The 18,965-nt window shown below is 43.7% G+C and overlaps 2 protein-coding genes across 7 annotated transcripts in view; both read left to right on the top strand.

Annotated features, from left to right (window-relative positions):
* Positions 1-8,228, top strand: part of FAM227A (family with sequence similarity 227 member A) — a 63,387-nt gene extending 55,159 nt beyond the window's left edge. For 5 of the 6 annotated variants that reach the window (XM_032266714.1, XM_032266712.1, XM_032266711.1 and 2 more), the window contains 2 exons: positions 602-737; positions 7,991-8,228. In XM_032266714.1, the coding sequence (XP_032122605.1) occupies positions 602-737; positions 7,991-8,134 (280 nt within the window). In that variant the 3' untranslated portion in view covers positions 8,135-8,228. The remainder of the gene's footprint in view (positions 1-601; positions 738-7,990) is intronic. The other variant, XM_032266710.1, reaches the window with a different exon arrangement.
* A 10,428-nt stretch (positions 8,229-18,656) lies between these two features.
* DMC1 (DNA meiotic recombinase 1) overlaps positions 18,657-18,965 on the top strand; it is a 41,962-nt gene continuing 41,653 nt past the window's right edge. Inside the window, exon 1 of the mRNA XM_032266623.1 lies at positions 18,657-18,886. Within this exon, the coding sequence (XP_032122514.1) occupies positions 18,839-18,886 (48 nt within the window). The 5' untranslated portion in view covers positions 18,657-18,838. The remainder of the gene's footprint in view (positions 18,887-18,965) is intronic.

Here is an 18,965-nt window from a genome sequence, read left to right as displayed (position 1 = left end):
CAGAACTAGTTAAAAATAAATTCATATAGAATATCCAGGATTAAGTTTACAGCTTATGTGTTTCTGAAATAAATGATATTCTTATTTAATAAATAAATTTGTATTAGGGCAAGTTATCATAGTAAAAATTTTTTGTCAGGAGGAAATTTGTAACCATGTGTTAGCAGTTACGTTGCTAAATACATCCACTTTTTGTTGTTTAAGATTGTTGAGAAGCTCATCATGCTTTTTATTACAAAAGCGGTTCTCAAAGTTTTGTCTACAGATAAAAACGGTGCCTTAAAACACACCTGTGCTGTTAGACATCAGGGCAGGGTTGCTCTTAAGGCAGTAGGAGAGTGACTGAGCAGGGGTGTGAGGCAGCTTCTAAGGAGCTGGCAGTGTTCTCTTTCTGAATCCGAGTGCTGGTTACATGGGCATGCTCATATGAAAATTTCTTGAGCTGCATGCTTAGAATCTGTGCTCTCAGTTTATATCTTATACTTCAATACATGTTTTATAAATGGTCATGCAGATCCATCAGTTTACAGGACATACAGAACATTGAGGACGTGTTAATCACTCCAGCCTTTTTCCATATGTCTCTGTGTTTCGCCCCCAGGGAAATGAAGAATATTGATCAAAAAGCAGCAGATAAAAAAAAGGCAAACCACATGTTCATCCCACCTTCTGCCTTCAGTGAGGAATCACCTGACAAGAAAACTAAGGGAAGTTTCCAAAGAGAAATTGAGTTTAAGGTTTGTTTGAACAAAAACCATGGGAAATGTAGAAATACGAACAGTGTAAGAATAAGAATTGGTTTCTTTTGAGACAGAGTCTCACTCTGGCGTCAAGGCTGAGTGCCGTGGTGCCATCATAGCTCACTGCAGCCTCCACCTCCCAGGCTCAAGTGATCCTCCCACTTTAGCCTCCTGAATAGCTGGGACCACAGGTGTGTGTCACCACGCCCAGCTCATTTTTATCTTTTGTAGAGATGGGGGGGTCTCACTATGTTGCCCAGTCTATAAAATTCTTAAAACATAGAAAAGAGCATATAAAAGTTCACTTATGGCCAGGTGCAGTGGCTCATGCCTGTAATCCCAGCACTTTGGGAGGCCAAGGTGGGCGGATCATGAAGTCAGGAGTTCAAGACCAGCCTTGTCAACATAGTGAAACCCCGTCTCTACTAAAAATACAAAAATTAGCTGGATGTGGCAGCATGTGCCTGTAATCCCAGCTACTTAGGAGGCTGAAGCAGGAGAATCGCTTGAACCTGGGATGCAGAGGTTTCAGTGAGCGGAAATCGCACCACTGTACTCCAGCCTGGAGACAGAGCTAGACTCCATCTCAAAAAAAAAAAAGTTCACTTCCTTTTATGTATTACCCACACCACTCTGATTTTAGTTTTAGTATTATTACTGGTAGTAGTAAGGGCTATTAATGATTTTGTACTTCCTCTGTACCAAGCATTGGCCCATGTACTTTATGAACCGTATGAGACGGAGCTCCTTGGTTGCACATGCCAGGAAGCCAGCTCAAACTAGCTTAAGTGGAAGGAGAATGTAGGAGCTTAAATAATTGGGAAGGCCATGACAGGCCATCTGCAGGCATATTTGACCTAAAGACTCAGCATTTTCGGGCTCTTTCTCTGTCTGTCTCTTGACCCTCTTCCCTTCTCTGTGCTGACTTCTTTTTCAAGCTGCCTCTGCCTCCGGGCCATGGACAGCCCAAGTTGATCGCCTTACAGTTCTGACCTAAAAGGCCATGTTCGCTTTGCTGGGGTAGATGGAGCAGTTCCCAAAAAAAAGGTAGATGGGAAATTATTTGAGTCTTTGCATGTCCAAAATATCTTTGTTTTTTTTTTTTGTTTGTTTGTTTTTTTGTTGTTTTTTTATGAATTTCCCTCTCTCGCCCAGGCTGGAGTGCAGTAGCGCAATCTTGGCTCACTGCAACCTCCACCTCCTGGGTTCAAGTGATTCTCTTGCCTCAGCCTCACTGAGTAGCTGGGACTACAGGCACGCACCACCATGCCCAGCTAATTTTTTTTTTGTATTATTTTTATTTTTTTAGTAAAGAGGTTTCACCATGTTGGCCAGACTGGTCTTGAACTCTTGACCTCTGGTGATCTGCCAGCCTCAGCCTCCCAAAGTGCTGGGATTACAGGCATGAGCCACCATGCCCAGCCCTTTGTTCTTTTTAAAAAATTATTTAAGAGATGAGGTCTTGCTGTGTTACCCAGGCTGGTCTCAAACTCCTGAGCTCAAGCAATCCTCTCCCCTTGGCCTCCCAACGTGCTGTGATTGCAGACAAGAAAAAATGTCTCTGTTCTTGATTAATATTTGGCAAATATTTTGCTGGGAATAAAATTCTAGTTAAAAGTCAATTATTTCACAGAATTTTGAAAAATTTTTTCCTGCCTCCTACTTTTGCTGTTGAGAAGTCTCATGCTATTCTGATTCCTGTGGCTTTGTGTGTCACTGTTTTCCCCTGTCTGGGAAGTTTTAGGATGTTGTCTTTATTTCCACTATCCTGAAGTTTCACAGTGACATGCCTTGGTATGAGTCTTTTTCTTAGCATGCGTCACTAAGGTCAGGAGTGCTCTCAGTCCAGAGGATGGAGTCCTTCAATTCTGAGAATTTTGCTTGTATTATTTCTTTGAAAATTCCCTTCTCTTCATTTTCTTTGCTATTTCTAGAACTATTATAGTCAGTCAAACCTCCTGGATTGATCCTCTAATTTTTTTATGTTTCTTTATTCGCCGCTTGGCATCTGTATATATATCTATTTCTTTTCTTTTTCAAACTACAGAAATTTATTTTATCACAGTTCAGGAGGCTAAAGTCCAAAGTCAAGGTGTCAGCAGGGCCACGCTTCCTCTGCGGGGTTCAGGGTGGTCTTTCTTTACCTCTCCCTAACTTCTTGCAGTTGTCAGCAGTCCGTGGCTGTCCCTGGCTTGGAGATGCCTCACTCCAATCTCTGCCTCTGTCATTACCTGGCCTTCTTCATGTCTGTCTGCATCTATTCTTATAAAGACAGCAGTCATATTGGATAAAGGCCCACCCTAATATCTTTATTTTACTTGATTACATCTGCAAAGACTGTTTCTGAAAACGGTCTTATTCATGGGTATTGGGGTTTACAACCTTAATATGTCTTTTGGGGAATATAATTCAACGCATAATAGCTTTCTTTCTTTCTTTTTTGTTTATTTTGTTTTTTAAACAGAGTCTTGCTCTGTCACCCAGGCTGGAGTGTGGTGGCACAATCTTGATTCACTGCAACCTCCATCCCCTGGGTTCTCCTGCCTTAGCCTCCTGAGTAGGTGGGACTACAGGCACCTGTCACCATGCCCAGCTAATTTTTTTATGTTTAGTAGAGACAGGGTTTCACCATGTTGGCCAGGGTAGTCTCGAACTTCTGACCTCAAGTGATCCCCCTGCCTCAGCCTCCCAAAATGGGCCACCGCTCCTGGCCATAACAGCTTTCTTCTAAATTTTGTTTGTTTGTTTGTTTTTGAGATGGAATCTCACTTTGTTGCCCAGGCTGGAGTGCAGTGGTGAGATCTTGGCTCACTGCAACCTCTACCTCACAGGTTTAAGCAATTCTCCTGCCTCAGCCTCCCAAGTAGCTGGGATTACAGGTATACACAACTATGCCTTGCTAATTTGTGTATTTTTAGTATAGACGGGGTTTCACCATGTTGGCCAGGCTGGTCTCAAACTCCTGATCTCAAGTGATCCACCTGCCTCGGCCTCCCAAAGTGCTGGGATTACAGGCATAGGCCACCATGCCCGACCATATTTTGTAATTTTAATGAATGGTATGAGGTAAGGGTCCAACCTTATGCTTTTGTATGTGGTTACCCAGTTGTTCCAGCACCAATTTTGAACAGACTATTCTTTCTCCATTGAATGGACTTGACACCTTTGTTGAAAATTAATTGGCCATAGATGTATGGGTTTATTTCTAGACTCTCAATTCAATTTCATTGGTCTATATGTCACCCCTTATGCCAGTACCACAGTGTTTTGATTATGGAAGCTTTGTAATATGTTTTGAAATCAGGACGTGTGAGTTCTCCAACTTTATTCTTCTTTTTCAAGATTATTTTAGCTATATGTGGCTTCTTCCAATTTTATATGAATTTAAGGGCAGGCTTTTCCATTTCTACCAAAAAAAAACCACTGGAATGTTGATAGGGACAACACTAAATCTGTGTTTGGCTAGTAATGCCATTATAACAATATTAAGTTTTCCAATTCATTTTGTTAATTAGCAATATTCCAATTCAATTAAACACAAGCTATCTTTGCATTTATTTTGCCTTAAAATTTATTTTAACAATGTTTTTTAGTTTTATACTTTTTATAAAATATTTAATAACTTTTACAATGTTGTATAAGTTTTTCATCTCCTTGGATAAATTATTTATAGGTTTTTTTTCTTATGGATGCTATTCTAAATGGAATTGTTTTCTTTTTCTTTTTTTCTCTTTTTTTTTTTTTTGAGGTGGAGTTTCACTCTTGTTGCCCAGGCTGGAGAGCAATGGCGTGATCTTGGCTCACTGCAACCTCTGCCTCCCAGGTTCAAGTGATTCTCCTGCCTCAGCCTCCCAGGTAGCTGGGATTACAGGCATGCACCACCATGCCTGGCTAATTTTTGTATTTTTACTAGAGACAGAGTTTCTCCTTGTTGGTCAGGTGGGTCTCAAACTCCCAACCTCAGGTGATCTGCCTGCCTCGACCCCCCAAAGTGTTGGGATTACAGGCGTGAGCCACTGCGCCCGGCCAGGAATTGTTTTCTTAATTTCCTTTTTAGACTATATACAGATACAAAGTTGACTTTTTGTGTGTTGATCTCATACCCTACAACTTTGCTGACTTTATTGTCTGTAGAGTTTTTGTCTTATTTTGTTTTTTGAGGATTCATTGTTGTTTTCTTTTCTTTTCTTTCTTTGTTTTTTTTTAAGAGCTAAGGTCTTGCTTTGTCCCCCAGGCTAGAATGCAGTCATGCGATCGTAGCCCACTGCAGACTCAAACTCCTGGGCTCAAGCCATCCTCCTGCCTCAGCTTCCCGAGTAGCTACTTCGTGAGTACTACCAGGCGGACACCACCACTAATATTTTTTTTATTTTCTATAGAGATAGGTCTTGTTATGTTGCCCAGGCTGGTCTCAAGCTCCTAGCCTCAGGCAATCCTCCTGCCTCAGCCTCCAGAGTAGGGGAGACTACAGGGCATGTGCCACCATGCCCAGCTAATTTTTTAAATTTCTTTGTAAAGACATGGTCTTGCTATGTTGGCATTTTCTACATACAGAATCATGCTGTCTGTAAATAAGAGTTTTACTTCATTTCCAATTTGGATGCCTTTTATTTCTTGCCTAATTATCTGTCTAGAGCTTCTGATACAAAGTGGAATCCCATCAGTGAAAGGAGGCATCTTGTCTTGTCCCTGGTCCTAGGGGAAGGCTTTCAGTCTTTAACCTTTGAGTGTGATGTTAGCTGTGGGTTTACCATTAATGTCCATAATCGTGTTGGAGTAATTCCATTGTATTCCTATTTTTCTGAATGTTTATTATCATGAAATGCTGTTGGTTCTTGTCAAATGCTTTCTCTGTATCATTTGAGATAATTATGTGGGGTATTCCCTTCATTCCTATATTGTGCTCTGTACACTGATCGATTTGTGTATCACTGAGGGGAATCACCCTTAGATTCCTGGGATAAACCCCAGTTGGTCTTGGTATATAATCCTTTTAATATTCTGTTGGAGTCAGTTTGCTAGTTGTCGGGGGACCAGCCCAGAAACAACCTAGGAAGTAACAAGTGTCGGCGGAGACAAAGAATATTAAGAGACAAGAGTGAAAGTACATAAAGGTGGACTCCCAGGGAGCCGACGTGAGTAGGAGGATGCGAAGGCCCCAGCACTGAAGATCCACACTGTTTATTGAGTGCTTAAACAAAGAAGCATGTGGTCAGGGATGTGGGGCGTGAAAAGGAAGGGAAGCATCAGGCAGATGATCTATAGCTGTGGAGGTCTGGCATTTCCTTTGAAGGTATAGAGCATGCTCTACTTTAGATACAGTCAGTAAACAGATAGGGAAAAGGCTGCAGCTAGAGGCAGCAAGCCTGGCCACATTCTGTTTGCTTCAGAGAGGTCTTCCTTGCCTTCAGCACAGAGCATGGTCTTCCATTAACTCCCATCCTGTGCCTAATAAGCAAGTCATGCATCAACCTTTTTCTCAACAGCTAGTATTTGTTGAAGATTTCTGCATTTGTATTCATAAGAAAGAGTGTTCTATAATTTTCTTTTCTTGTCATTTCTTTGTCTTGTTCTGGTATCAGCATAATGCTGGCCCCATAAAATGAGCTATAAAATACCAATCCTCTTCTGTTTTTTGGAAGAGCTTGAGAAGAATTGGTGTTAATTCTTCCTTGACGGTTTGGAAGCCATGTAGTCTTTGACTTTTTTTGTTCAAAGGGAGATTTTTGATTATTGATTCATTTTACTTGTTATAAGTCTATTGAGAATTTTAATTTTTTTATTGAGTTAGTTTTGGTAATTTGTATATTTCTAGGAAGTTTTCCATTTCATGTAGGCTATGTAATTTGTTGGCATTTGTATTCTCTTATAAGCTTTATTTCTATAAGGCTGGTAATCATGTTTCCACTTTCATCTATGTGTGTCCTTTTCTTGGTAGTCATTCAAACTCAAAATTTCTTAATTTTATTGGTAACTAACATTTTGTTTCTTCTTTTCATTTTTATTTTTAAAAATAGAGACAGGGTTTCTCCATGTTGGTCAGGCTGGTCTCAAACTCCTGACCTCAGGTGATCCACCTGCCTTGGCCTTCCAAAGTGCTGAGATTATAGGCGTGAGCCACGCTGCACCCTGCCACATTTTGTTTCTTTGAACTGACTTTCTATCTTTTCTATTCTCTATTTCATGTCCTCTGCTCTAATCTTTATTATCTTCTTCTTTCTACCAGCTTTGGATTTAGTTTGTGCGTCTTTTGCTAGGCTGACAAGTCATAAAGTGAAGTTATTGATTTGAGATGTTTCTTCTTTTTAAAACATAGGCATTTCTAACTATAAATTTCCCTCTGAGCACTGCTTTTGCTGCACTCCCTAAGTTTTATTGTGTTATGTCTTTGTTTTTATTTCAATTTATTTTTGAGATGGAGTCTTGCTCTGTCACCAGGCTGGAGTGCAATGGCCCAGTCTTGGCTCACTGAAGCCTCCACCTCCCGGGTTCAAGCCACTCTTCTGCCTCAGCCTCCCGAGTAGTTGGGACTACAGGCACACACCACCACGCCCAGCTAATTTCTTTTCTAGTTTAGTAGAGATGGGGTTTCACCATGTTGCCCAGGCTGGTCTCCAACTTCTGAGCTCAGGCAATCCACCCTCCTCAGCCTCCCAAAGTGCTAGGATTACAGACGTGAGCCACCGTGCCTGGCTATTTCAAAATATTTTTAAATATATCTTATTATTTCTCCTTCAAGTTGTAGCATGTTCTTTGCAAATAAGGACAGTGAACCTAAATAGAAGAAGTATAATGCTTTCATGAAATATTAAAGGAAGTTGTTTAGGCTTGTGAGACTAGTCTCCATCTCATAGCCCAGCAAATAATATTCTGAAGATTCACATCTGGAAGTGTGAGGCAGATGGGGAACACAGAGTTAGAAAACACAGCCCAGGCTTTCAGCTTCACCAGAGGGATGTCACCTCCAATGGGGTCGTACCTGCCTGCTGCCTAGAGGTTTTCAGGGCCCAGTTCAGATCCCACACAGCAGTGTTCCTATCAGTAGTGGTGGAAGGTAAAGGCTGGAGGCACTGTCGATGTGGAAGCTGTGGATGCCAGCTATCCTGCCCGACCTCTTTCTCTGGAGGTAGGAGCACGTCCTCAATATTCCGTGTATACAGGGGTCACCACTCACGCCACTGCTCACATGTAGAGTCTTTGAAGAAATTAAATTTGTTAATTGATTTTTTGTTTGTTTGTTTCCCCCACAGGAGGGGAAAGGAGGAGAGGGAAAGAGAAGAGAAACAGAAGTTGAACATTTCTCTCTACTCGCTTCCAAGCCCCAAGGAACGCCACAACCTGGAACTAGGTTCCAGAACTACAGAATCCAGTTCCTAGAACCACAGAATCCATGATCTTTCTGCTACCAAATGGAGCAGAACAACAAGAAAAAAAGAAAATTGTGGCCAAAGATTCAGAAATAGGAATCACAATTTCACAATAAGAGAAAGATTTCGTTCTAGTTTTTCATAGGCTGAGTGAAAAGGAGGAGCAGAGAGCTGGTGCTTGGGTCACCACATTTATTCACACATTTACTCTTTCATTCAGTATTTTTTTTTTTTTTTTTTTGAGACGGGGTTTCACTCTTGTTACCCAGGCTGGAGTGCAATGGCACCATCTCGGCTCACCGCAACCTCCGCCTCCTGGGTTCAGGCAATTCTCCTGCCTCAACCTCCTGAGTAGCTGGGATTACAGGCACGTGCCACCATGCCCAGCTAATTTTTTGTATTTTTAGTAGAGACGGGGTTTCACCATGTTGACCAGGATGGTCTCGATCTCTTGACCTCGTGATCCACCCACCTTGGCCTCCCAAAGTGCTGGGATTACAGGCTTGAGCCACCGCGCCCGGCTCACTCAGTATTTTATTAAGTGCATATTTGTGAGTATGTTACAAATATGACCTCATATAAAAGTTAAACTTTCATACCAGCCATATAAAGTAGGGATGATCCACTACATTTTACATAGCAGCCAGCCCAGGTTTAGAAAGGTTTCCAAAGTTCTCTGCTGTAGACACTGGGTAATTAACAGTAGATAAGACACAGGCCCTGTTCTTAAGGGAGTCATCATAGAGGGAAGACAGATGTATCAACAAATTAAATGCTCTAAGTATTGGATAGAGGAAAACAAAGAAGGCAGAGGCCTGAGCCACACAGAAACACTTTGCAGATGTCATGTCCCTGGACTGAGTTTAGAAAAGACAAGATATTTACCAGAGAGGCAGAGATCACTAAGATAAAATTTTACTTTTAACTAACAAAATTAAATTAATCTTTTTAGAGGCAGAATCTCACTATATTGTCCAGGCGGGAATGCAGTGGCACAATCATATCTCACTGCAACCTCAAATTCCTGGGCTGAAGCGATCCTCCCACCTCAACTTCCCAAGTAGCTAGGAATACAGCCATGCCACCATGTCTGGCTAATTTTTTAAGAAAATTTTTGTAGAGATAGGATCTCACTGTGTTGCCCAGGCTGGTCTCGAACTTCTGGCTTCAAGTGATCCTCCTGGCTTGTCCTTCCAAAGCACTGGGATTATAATTGTGAGCCACTGCACCTGGCCTGGAATATAAAATACTGTGTAACATAGTAATAGTAATATAAGCGATGTCATTTATTGAGTACCTACTATGTGCTAAGTGTTCCGCTAAGCCTGGTTTAGACATTATCTCAGTTAACCTTCCTGATGTCCCCCAAGATGGATATTGTTACCTCCATTTTCTCCTAGAAAGAAACTGGGGCTTGGTGAGGATGATTAGGCATTTGCTAGACGTCTATTCTGTACCATCCCTGTACTAGGCCCTATGGATACAGAGAGAAATAAACACACAGTCCCTCACCTTACTGGACTCATAGTCTGAAAGAGAGAGAAGGTTGTGTAAATCAATAAATGCATTGATAGAGATCTGCATGGAATCTGAGAAAAACCAAGGCAGGTGAAGCCAGTATGCCAGCAGCCCTTTGGGTCAGAAGATCTTTCACTGAAGGGCACAGGCATGGGGCTGGTTTGCCAAAGGAGCGGCAGCTGGGCTGAGGGGCTTAGGCTTTATCATTTGAGCTTCAAGGCAAAAGGAAGTGACCTGGTCTGTGCTAGAACAGTCCACCTGTCACAGCCAAGAGGAAAGATGGTGCAGATGGTCTGGGCACAGTGGCTCACACCTATAATCCCAGCATTGTGGGAGGCCGAGGCAGGTGGATCAGAAAGTCAGGGGTTTGAGACCAATCTGACCAACATGGTGAAACCCCATCTCTACTAAAAATACAAAAAAATTAGTCGGGTGTGGTGGCGTGTGCTTGTAATCCCAGCTACTTGGGAGGCTGAGGCAGGAGAATCACTTGAACCTGGGAGTTGGAGGTTGCAGTGAGCTGAGATCGAGCCACTGCACTCTACCCTGGGTGACAGAGTGAGACTTTGTCTCAAATAAATAAATTAGTTAATTGATTAAAATAAAAACAAGAAATGGTGCAGATGGCTGTTTGCCCAAACCAAGCAGCAGATAAGCAGATTTTGGGACATATGGGTCATCCCTCAGTCTTATGTCTTTACTTGCATCCTGAGTGGAACCCTAGGTGACCCCCTTGGAGACTGTTAACTTTGTAAAAGGGGATGAAGAGGTAAGAGGGAAAGAGCTCCGGCTTTGGCATGAGAAAATGTGGGCCTTTGAATCACTGCCCTGCTTCACCATGGATGTATGACTCAGCACAGTAGCTGTGCAGTTTGACCTTTCTGAACTTGCTTTCTCAACTGCAGAAAGGGAATGCCTACCTAGAAGGGTTGTTGTGAGGATTAGATGAGATAATTTATGCAAAGTTCTTGGCACAGTACTTCTCACTTTGTAATTGCCACAAGCTCTTATTGTTATCATTGTTAGAAAGTGTACTCTTCTTCGGCTGGCGCAGTGGCTCACGCCTGTAATCCCAGCACTTTGGGAGGCCAAGGCGAGTGGATCACCTGAGGTCATGAGTTCGAGTCCAGCCTGGCCAAAATGGGGAAACCCTGTCTCTACTAAAAATACAAAAAATTTAGTCAGGCGTGGCAGCCAGTGCCTGTAATCCCAACTACTCAGGAAGCTGAGGCAGGAAAATCACTTCAACCTGTGAGGTGGAGGTTGTAGTGAGCCGAGATCACACCATTGCACTCCAGCCTAGGCAACAAGAGTGAAACTCTGTTTCAAAAAACAAAAAAGTATGCTCTTCTGAAACCAGAACACATTGAGCACCTGCACACATTGAGCACCTGCCAGGTACAAGGCACCGTATGGGGCAGATAAGCAGAGCATTCTCTCACCTTCCCTTTACTACCCCAGCCACTGTCAACTCTTCATCTGCAGTTCCTCTAGGAATAACACTTTCCTATTTCTGGACTTTTGTCTGTTGCTGCTTCCGGACCTGAAAATGCCTTCTCCTTGCTCCTCTTTGTTAACTGCCAACATTACTAATTCCTGCTCTTCCTCCAGGACCCCGCTTAGACGTCCCCTCCTCTTGGGAGCCTTCCCTAATCTGCCAGGAGCCAGTTAGGGACAAGTGCTCCACTACATTCTGCTCCAACAGCATTTGGTGCCACCCTGTTATGGCAGCAGTTACCATAGCAGGTTGTAATTGCCTGTTTACCTATCCATCTCTACCATTAGCCCCCATGCAGCAAGAAGGGCTCCTTGTTTTCTAAGCCCAGGACAAACTGCATTTCTGTCTCTCAGGACCATTTGTTGCACAGTCCAAAATCATCCCTGCATGGACCTTTCCAGAAATTACTGAGGACTCAGAATGGTAGGCCTCTCAGGATGTTAAAGATGAAAAATCCTGTCTCTGCTCTTTGTAAATATTAGAAAGGAAAATTATGGCGATGAATTATTTGCCCTTTATAAGGGAAAGGGGGTAGAGCATCAAAGAGAACTAACATTATTATTTTGTTAGGCCTTTCATTTTTTTTGAGACGGAGTTTCACTCATGTTACCCAGGCTGGAGTGCAATGGCGCGATCTCGGCTCACCGCAACCTCCACCTCCTGGGTTCAGGCAATTCTCCTGCCTCAGCCTCCTGAGTAGCTGGGATTACAGGCATGCACCACCATGCCCAGCTAATTTTTTGTATTTTTAGTAGAGACGGGGTTTCACCATGTTGACCAGGATGGTCTCGATCTCTTGACCTCGTGATCCACCCGCCTCGGCCTCCCAAAGTGCTGGGATTACAGGATTGAGCCACCGCGCCCGGCCTGAGAACTAACATTTAAAAAGTATTTGCTTTAATGTGGGATAAAGCAAATGAGTAATTGTGTGATATTCTAATTCCGTCATTCCTACTGTTGCTGAAAACCCATATTCTCATCATGGAAGAAGAAAAATTCAAATGTTAAACTACAAAAGATGAAGTTAAAATGCTATAGTCCTGATTTTGAATTGCTTATGACTTGATGATGAATTATCTGTTTTAGAACACACAGTTGCCTAAAGAACAGGAGGGATAGCTAGAGAGGCTAGGAGGGAAATTGGAAGGGGTTACAAAGAGACCCCTTTGTAAGAAAAAAGGGGTGATGAAACTTTTTGGGAGTGACGGATATGTCTACTATCTTGATTGTGGTGAAGGGCTCATGGGTGTATACGTACCTAAACACATTTTAAATATGTGCAGTTTCTCATATGTCAATTATACCTCAATAAAGCTTTGTTAAAAAATGAACAGGCCAGGCATGGTGGCTCACACCTGTAATCCCAGCACTTTGGGAGGCCAAGGCAAGAGGATTGCTTGAGGCCAGGGGTTTGAGACCAAACAGGGTAAAATAGTGAGACCCTGCCTCTTTGTATAAAATCTGTCTTTCCAGCCAGGTGCTGTGGCTCATGCCTGTAATTTCAGCACTTTGGGTGGTCGAGGCAGGTGGATGATGAGGTAAGGGATAGAGACCATCCTGGCTGACATGGTGAAATGCTATCTCTACTAAAAATACAAAAAGTAGCTGGGCATGGTGGTGTGTGCCTGTAACCCAGCTACTTGGGAAGCTTAGGAGAATCATTCCAACTAGGGAGTCGGAGGTTGCAGTAAATGGAGATCATGCCACTACACACTCCAGCCTGGCAACAGAGTGAGACTCCATCTCAAAAAAAAAAAAAAAAAAGTAAAAGAAAAGAGAAGAAACATATACAAAAACATATACAACTTTTGCCTTTTATTTTTGTTAATCGATACTTTGAATAAAGATGGGAACTTTGGTTTTTTATTTTTTGGTTTGTAATCCTACAGATTTTTTTTTTCTTTCTACTTTTCTGTTTTGTTTTTTTTTCTGTAAATCTACGGTAAACCTCTTTAGATTAACGCAAATCCTCATACTGCAGAATTAGTATCTTTCAGAATATTCCCTCTGCTGAGGCAAGAAACACAATATTTGAAATGTCTATATAAACTAGAAATACAAGGGGAAAAAAAGCATAACAAGACTGATGGAACTAGAATACTGAGAAAAAAAAAGTTTGGAGAATGTAAGAGGTGTTTTACTAGTCAGTCATTCATTCTACAAATAAGTATTGCGCTCCAGCTAAATGCACTCTGGTACTTGTTCCCTCTTATTACCTAACAAATTACTCATGGATACCAGCTGAAATGCCATGTTCCTCACTTCCCCACAAACTGAATAAGATGTCCATCCCATGTGTTCCTACAGCACCCTGTATTCCTTCTTGTAACTGGAGGTGAATAATAGGTTAAAATTTTAATCGACTTTTTACAAACAGCAGTCATTTTAAACCTTTATGTAGCCAAGAGAAGAGCCACTAAGAGGTACAGGTCTCAGCAATAGGCTACAAGTACCTTATTCTTAAACAGGAATTATTTGCAAATGAAGATAAAGACATGGAACACTGCTGCATGAAGTGGTTTACGCCTGTAATCCCAGCATTCTGGGAGGCTGAGGTGGGAGGCTTGCTTGAGCCCAGAAGTTTGAGACTAGGGCAACATGGTGAAACCACATCTCTAAGAAAAAATACCAAAAAAATTAGCTGGGTGTGGTGGCTTGTGCCTGTAGGCCCAGCTACTGGGAAGGCTGAGGTGGGAGGATCGCTTGAGCTCGGGAGATTAAGGCTGCTGTGAGCCAAGATGTTACCACTGTACTCCAGCCTGAGTGACAGAGGAAGAACCTGACTCAAAAAGCAAAACAAAATATGTTTAAGAGGAAATCTACCCAGTGAAATTTGTACATGATGAGCCTTCATTCTTTAGTTTTCTACTAAAGCATTTATCAAATTCAAGCTCTTGAAATTTCAAGAATATGTGTCTGCAAGCATCACTGGGAAGAAGCCCAACTATATTCACTGGAATCCTGTGCCTCTATTTGGTTATAAGGTGACTGTCCACGGAGGGGCAGTAAAGTGTAATGGTTTAAAATTCAGGTCTTAACTGTAATCCCACTGCCAATTTTTTTATTTCTTAAAATATAAAAGTGATACAAAAATTTTAAAATTGTATAGAGAAATTGTGGACTTCCTGAAGGATTTGAAAAATTAGGCAAGCTATATTACTCAGTTAATAATTGACACAAAGGCTCTGGTTTGCCATGTTCTATATTGTGGATAGGAAATACCATTTTGCCATACAGGATTTTTTTCTTTAATATAAGCATACTTATCAGTCTTTTGTGGCTTCTGAGTTTCGTATCATACTTAAAAAGATGTTCCTTATTATAAAGTAATTTTAAATGTCCCATATTTTCTTCTAGTACTTTTATTATTTTATTGTTCAGATTTAATTTTTTGATCCATCTGGAATTTATTTTGGTATGATGTATAAAGCATGATTCCAATTTTATTTTTTCTTCCAGATGGTTACCTAGTTGTTCTAACACTATCTACTGAATTCATCATTTCCCCACTGATTTGAAATGCTACCTTCATGATATTCAGAATTTTTGTATGATATGAAAGACTAATTTTTTTTTGGTCCCGATTTGAGTGGAAGGTCCTCATGTGCACTTTTTAAAGTGCACTCTGTCCCAGAGTTCGTTGTTTTAAATATTTTAAAAGTTGTCTATTGATATGATACTCAGGACTTTTCTCCTCCCTTCATGAATTTGTCATTACCCGGCTCATTTTAGTTTCTTTAAGTGTACTGCACACAACCTTCAAATATTATGAGCATTTCTCTCTCCCAGCTGTCACTACACCAAACTACATATGTTAGATTTCCCTAAATCATCTCGCTGTGCTCTTTGCAGCTCTTCTGTAGACTGTTGATATCTTCACCTAACAAGTTGTTCAAAAGTTCCCATAATTACTTAGGTGAGGCCTCAGAGTGAAACCATCCAGTTCCTTCCCTAAATGGGCATTCATTTCCACATAACGAGGATGGCTATGTTTGGGGCAAAATAACAGATTTGGAAGCACAATGGCGGTTACTTGTTGGCTCTTGAACCAATCCACCTGGTGGTGGGGGGGGGGCGCGTCCTACACAAATGTCAACTGCTATTGTGGGAATGTTTTGCTATTTATTCCAGCAAAATGATTCAGCCAGGAAAAAAAAAGGCCGGGGGGGGGTCGCCCTGTACTAGGTCTTGAACCCAAAGAACTGTTTGCACAGAGATTCATCCAAGATACATCACAGCCTCCACCTTAGCAGCTGCTCTCTGAAATGTTTCCCGACTCTCAAGTCAGTCTCCGCGTGCGGGGAGGAGGAGGACGCTGCCAGCAACGGCGCTGCTGGCACGAAGGCTGGCCTGCAACTTCTATTTAAAAGCTGAACCAAAATATGCTTGGCGTCTGCAGTCTATTTAAAACTTCAAGTGAAGACAGAGAAAAATTACTCTCCATCCTGAATGGGCCTTGGGTGTCTCAATCACAGGCAAGAGTGGCAAATGGTGAGAGTCACAGAGCGGGAAATGAGGAGCGCCGAGGGAGCAGGGCCAAACTGACGCCAGGCACGAAAGCAAGCCCGGGGACCGGGGGTGGCGGCTCACGCCTGTAATCCCAGCACTCTGGGAGGCCCGGGGGGCGGATCACCTGAGGTCGGGAATTCGAGACCAGCCTGGCCACGTCTGTACTGAAAAGACAAAATTAGCCAGGCGGGGTGGCGCGTGCCTGTAGTCCCAGCTACTCGGGAGGCTGAAGCAGGAGAATCGCTTGAACCCCGGAGGCGGAGGTCGCGGTGAGCCAAGTTCGCGCCATTGCACTCCAGCCTGGGCAACAAGAGTGAAACTCTGTCTCATAAAGAGGACCTCGGATTCGAACTCCTAACCCGAGGCTCCATCTGCAACCCCTCGAGACCCTGACTCTTCGCGCTCGTCAGCCACCTCTGCCCCGCGCCCCTCCCCGGCTTCAAGGCTTCCTCCTCAGAGCCCTCGCCTCAGAGTCCTCTCCCTAATTGTAGCGAAGTGCTCACCTCGAGAGACGCCACAGCTCAACGGTCTCCTCCCTTCAAGGTCCCTCTCCTCAGCGCGCTTCCTCCACAGCGCCCCTCCCTCACTCCCTCACCCCAGCGCGCCACCCAGAGGAGGCTCCTCCTCGTTTCACTCCCCTCAGTCCTCGCCCCGCCCCCTCACCCTGCGCCCTGCCCCGGCTCCCTCCTCGCTACGCCCCCTCCAGGCCACGCCCTCGGGTTCTTCCAACTGTTGGCCCGTTCGCCCCCCTGCCCCTCGGTCTTAGCCCCGCCTCCATTGCTTTCCGCCCCGCCCACTGTGGGCACGCCCGCACCACCCTCGCCCCTCCTCCTCACCTGCGCCCCGCCCTGGCCCCGCCCAGCCCCTCGGTCCTCGCCCCGCCCTCCTCAGTTGGCGCCAAACCCTGTGGTCAACGGCTCGCCGGTCTCCAGGCTCCGCGTTCTGTGTCCGAGTTAGAATCCTGTCAGCTGAGGACTCTCGGGAAAGGCTTCACCTTGAAAATCTCTGGGAGACTGGGTACGAGGGGGGTAAATGGCAAAACCGGACAGCGTGCGAAGACTCTGAGGGGACGCTCGTTTTGAAATGGCGCGCTTCCCTTTCTCGCTCCTTTTTTAGGGCCCTAGTGACTTGGAGCTTTCCGCTCCGACCCCTGGGGAGGAATTTTAGTGACCTTGAGGGATTTCCAACCTCCTTATTTTAAATCGAATCGGACCTAAGTCCAGGAGGGCCCGCCTCGTCCTCCTGACGAGGGAATCCCGTGTCAGGAAAATGTCCGGCGGCCGCACGGGGGTCTGCCCAGACCTCCTGCGGAGGGAGGCGTCGAGGGCGATCCGACCGCGCTGCTGCCCCCTCCAGAGGTAGCCTTAAACCCGGGGACGGGGCAGCCCTCCCTTAAATCCAACCGTTCAGTCCATCGACGGCTCCTTGAGAGATGGAGACAATCTTTTCACTTCATCACGGGGAGAAGAAGAGGATGATGTGCTTTTCTCTTCGATGGGGACAGTAAATGTGGAACTGGGGTGCTCATACATATAGCTAGCCATCCGAAGGACAGAATCCCAGAAGATCCCATCCAAACGGTCTCGGTTGCCTTCCATCCTTTGCTGTTTGCGGTGCTCGGTGGTCGGACCCTGCTTCTGCCTTAGTATTAATAGTCCGTGGCTGGGCGCGATGGTTCACGCCTGTAATCCCAGCACTTAGAGGCCCAGGCGGGCAGAGCACGAGGTCAGGAGATCGAGAACATCCTGGCCAACATGGTGAAACCCCGTCTCTGCTAAAATACAAAAAATCAGCTGGGCGTGGTGGCACTAGCCTGTAGTCCCAGCTAGTCGGGAGGCTGAGGCAGGAGAATCGCCAGAACCCAGGAGGCGGAGGTTGCGGTGAGCTGAGATCACTCCATTGCACTCCAGACTAGGCGACAGAGCTAGACTCCGTCTCAAAAAAAAAAAAAAAAAAAAAGTCCATTCCCTTTGTTCTAGGGTCCAACCCCTGACTTTGGTATCAAATGAGGAACTGGAATAGACCAAGGAAAATGACTCTTTGGATGGCATTTTATTGTAATAAGCACAATCACAGCTCGTGGATTCCTGAGATTTCTTTTTGAGTCTACAATGTTAAATCAAAGACTTTCACTGCTTTATCAGCTTTAATATTATGTATCCACCATATTTTTAAATCTTAACAAAATCGGCCCGGCACTGTGGCTCACGCCTGTAATCCCAGCACTTTGGGAGGTCGAGGCGGGTGGATAATGAGGTCAGGAGTTGGAGAGCAGCCTGACCAACATGGTGAAACCCATCTCTACTAAAAATACAAAAATTAACCGGGCAGGGTGGTGCGCACCTGTAATCCCAGCTACTTGGGAGGCTGAGGCAGAAGAATCACTTGAACCCAGGAGGCGGAGGTTGCAGTGGGCCGAGATTGTGCCACTGCACTCGAGCCTGGGTGACAGAGCAGGACTCCTCAAAAAAAAAAAGAAAAAAAAGAAAGAAACTAGTGAATACTGTGAAAGAAGGTATAGCTCATGTTCTATGAAACAAAAAGGTATTTATCAGCAGTATGAAAAGATTTTTAAAAAAGAAGTAAAAAGGTAGATGTTACAGGAGTATCCATTCATAATCACAGCAGGCAGGAAGGCATTCATCATAAATGAGAAAAATAAAATCCATTTATTGAGGACAAAGTTGGAGGTGCCAGGGAGGACACAAGGAAGAATGATATAATGTCAAGGTTCTTAGAATGTTGTTGTTAAACAAGAAAGGTTAAAAGCAATATGCAATTCTAAATAACATTTCAAGGCAATAATGAAGATATTACATAGTCATGACACAGGTGCTTAAGGGGCAAATTGGGGGGTAGTTTTTTTTTTTCTTTCCCCAACAGTGATCATTTATCAACTGATTTCCATTTGCACAGCTAATCATGACTATGTAATATCTTTATTATTGCCTTGAAATGTGAGGACAACACACACATACACACAAGAAATAATGCCACATGCGTTGCGGAAAGAAGATAGGCGGGCCTAGTCTTTCCAAGCTAAATACTTCTCTTCTAGTCCTTGGTGACTTTGAAATGAAATCAGAGGCCTCAGGACAAAGGACTGCTTTTTTTTTTTCCCACTCCCCTCTCCCCAGAGGACTACTTCTTAAATATATTTCTTATTTTCCCAGAAGCAATTATTTTTCTGTTGCTCACCTTTCAATATGAAGGAGGATCAGGTTGTGGAAGAACCAGGATTCCAAGATGAAGAGGTATGACTAGAAGGTTTAAAGATATGTAGACATTCAGTCATTCCACAAAAATCAAGTTCCTCCTCTATTAGTTACTGTT

The sequence above is a fragment of the Sapajus apella genome, unplaced genomic scaffold (assembly GCF_009761245.1).
Source record: "Sapajus apella isolate SASKATOON/1434 unplaced genomic scaffold, GSC_monkey_1.0 scaffold160, whole genome shotgun sequence".
Taxonomy (NCBI): Eukaryota; Metazoa; Chordata; class Mammalia; order Primates; family Cebidae; genus Sapajus; species Sapajus apella.
The sequence above is the reverse complement of the archived record's forward strand: the minus strand, read 5'-3'. Positions and strand labels throughout refer to the sequence as shown.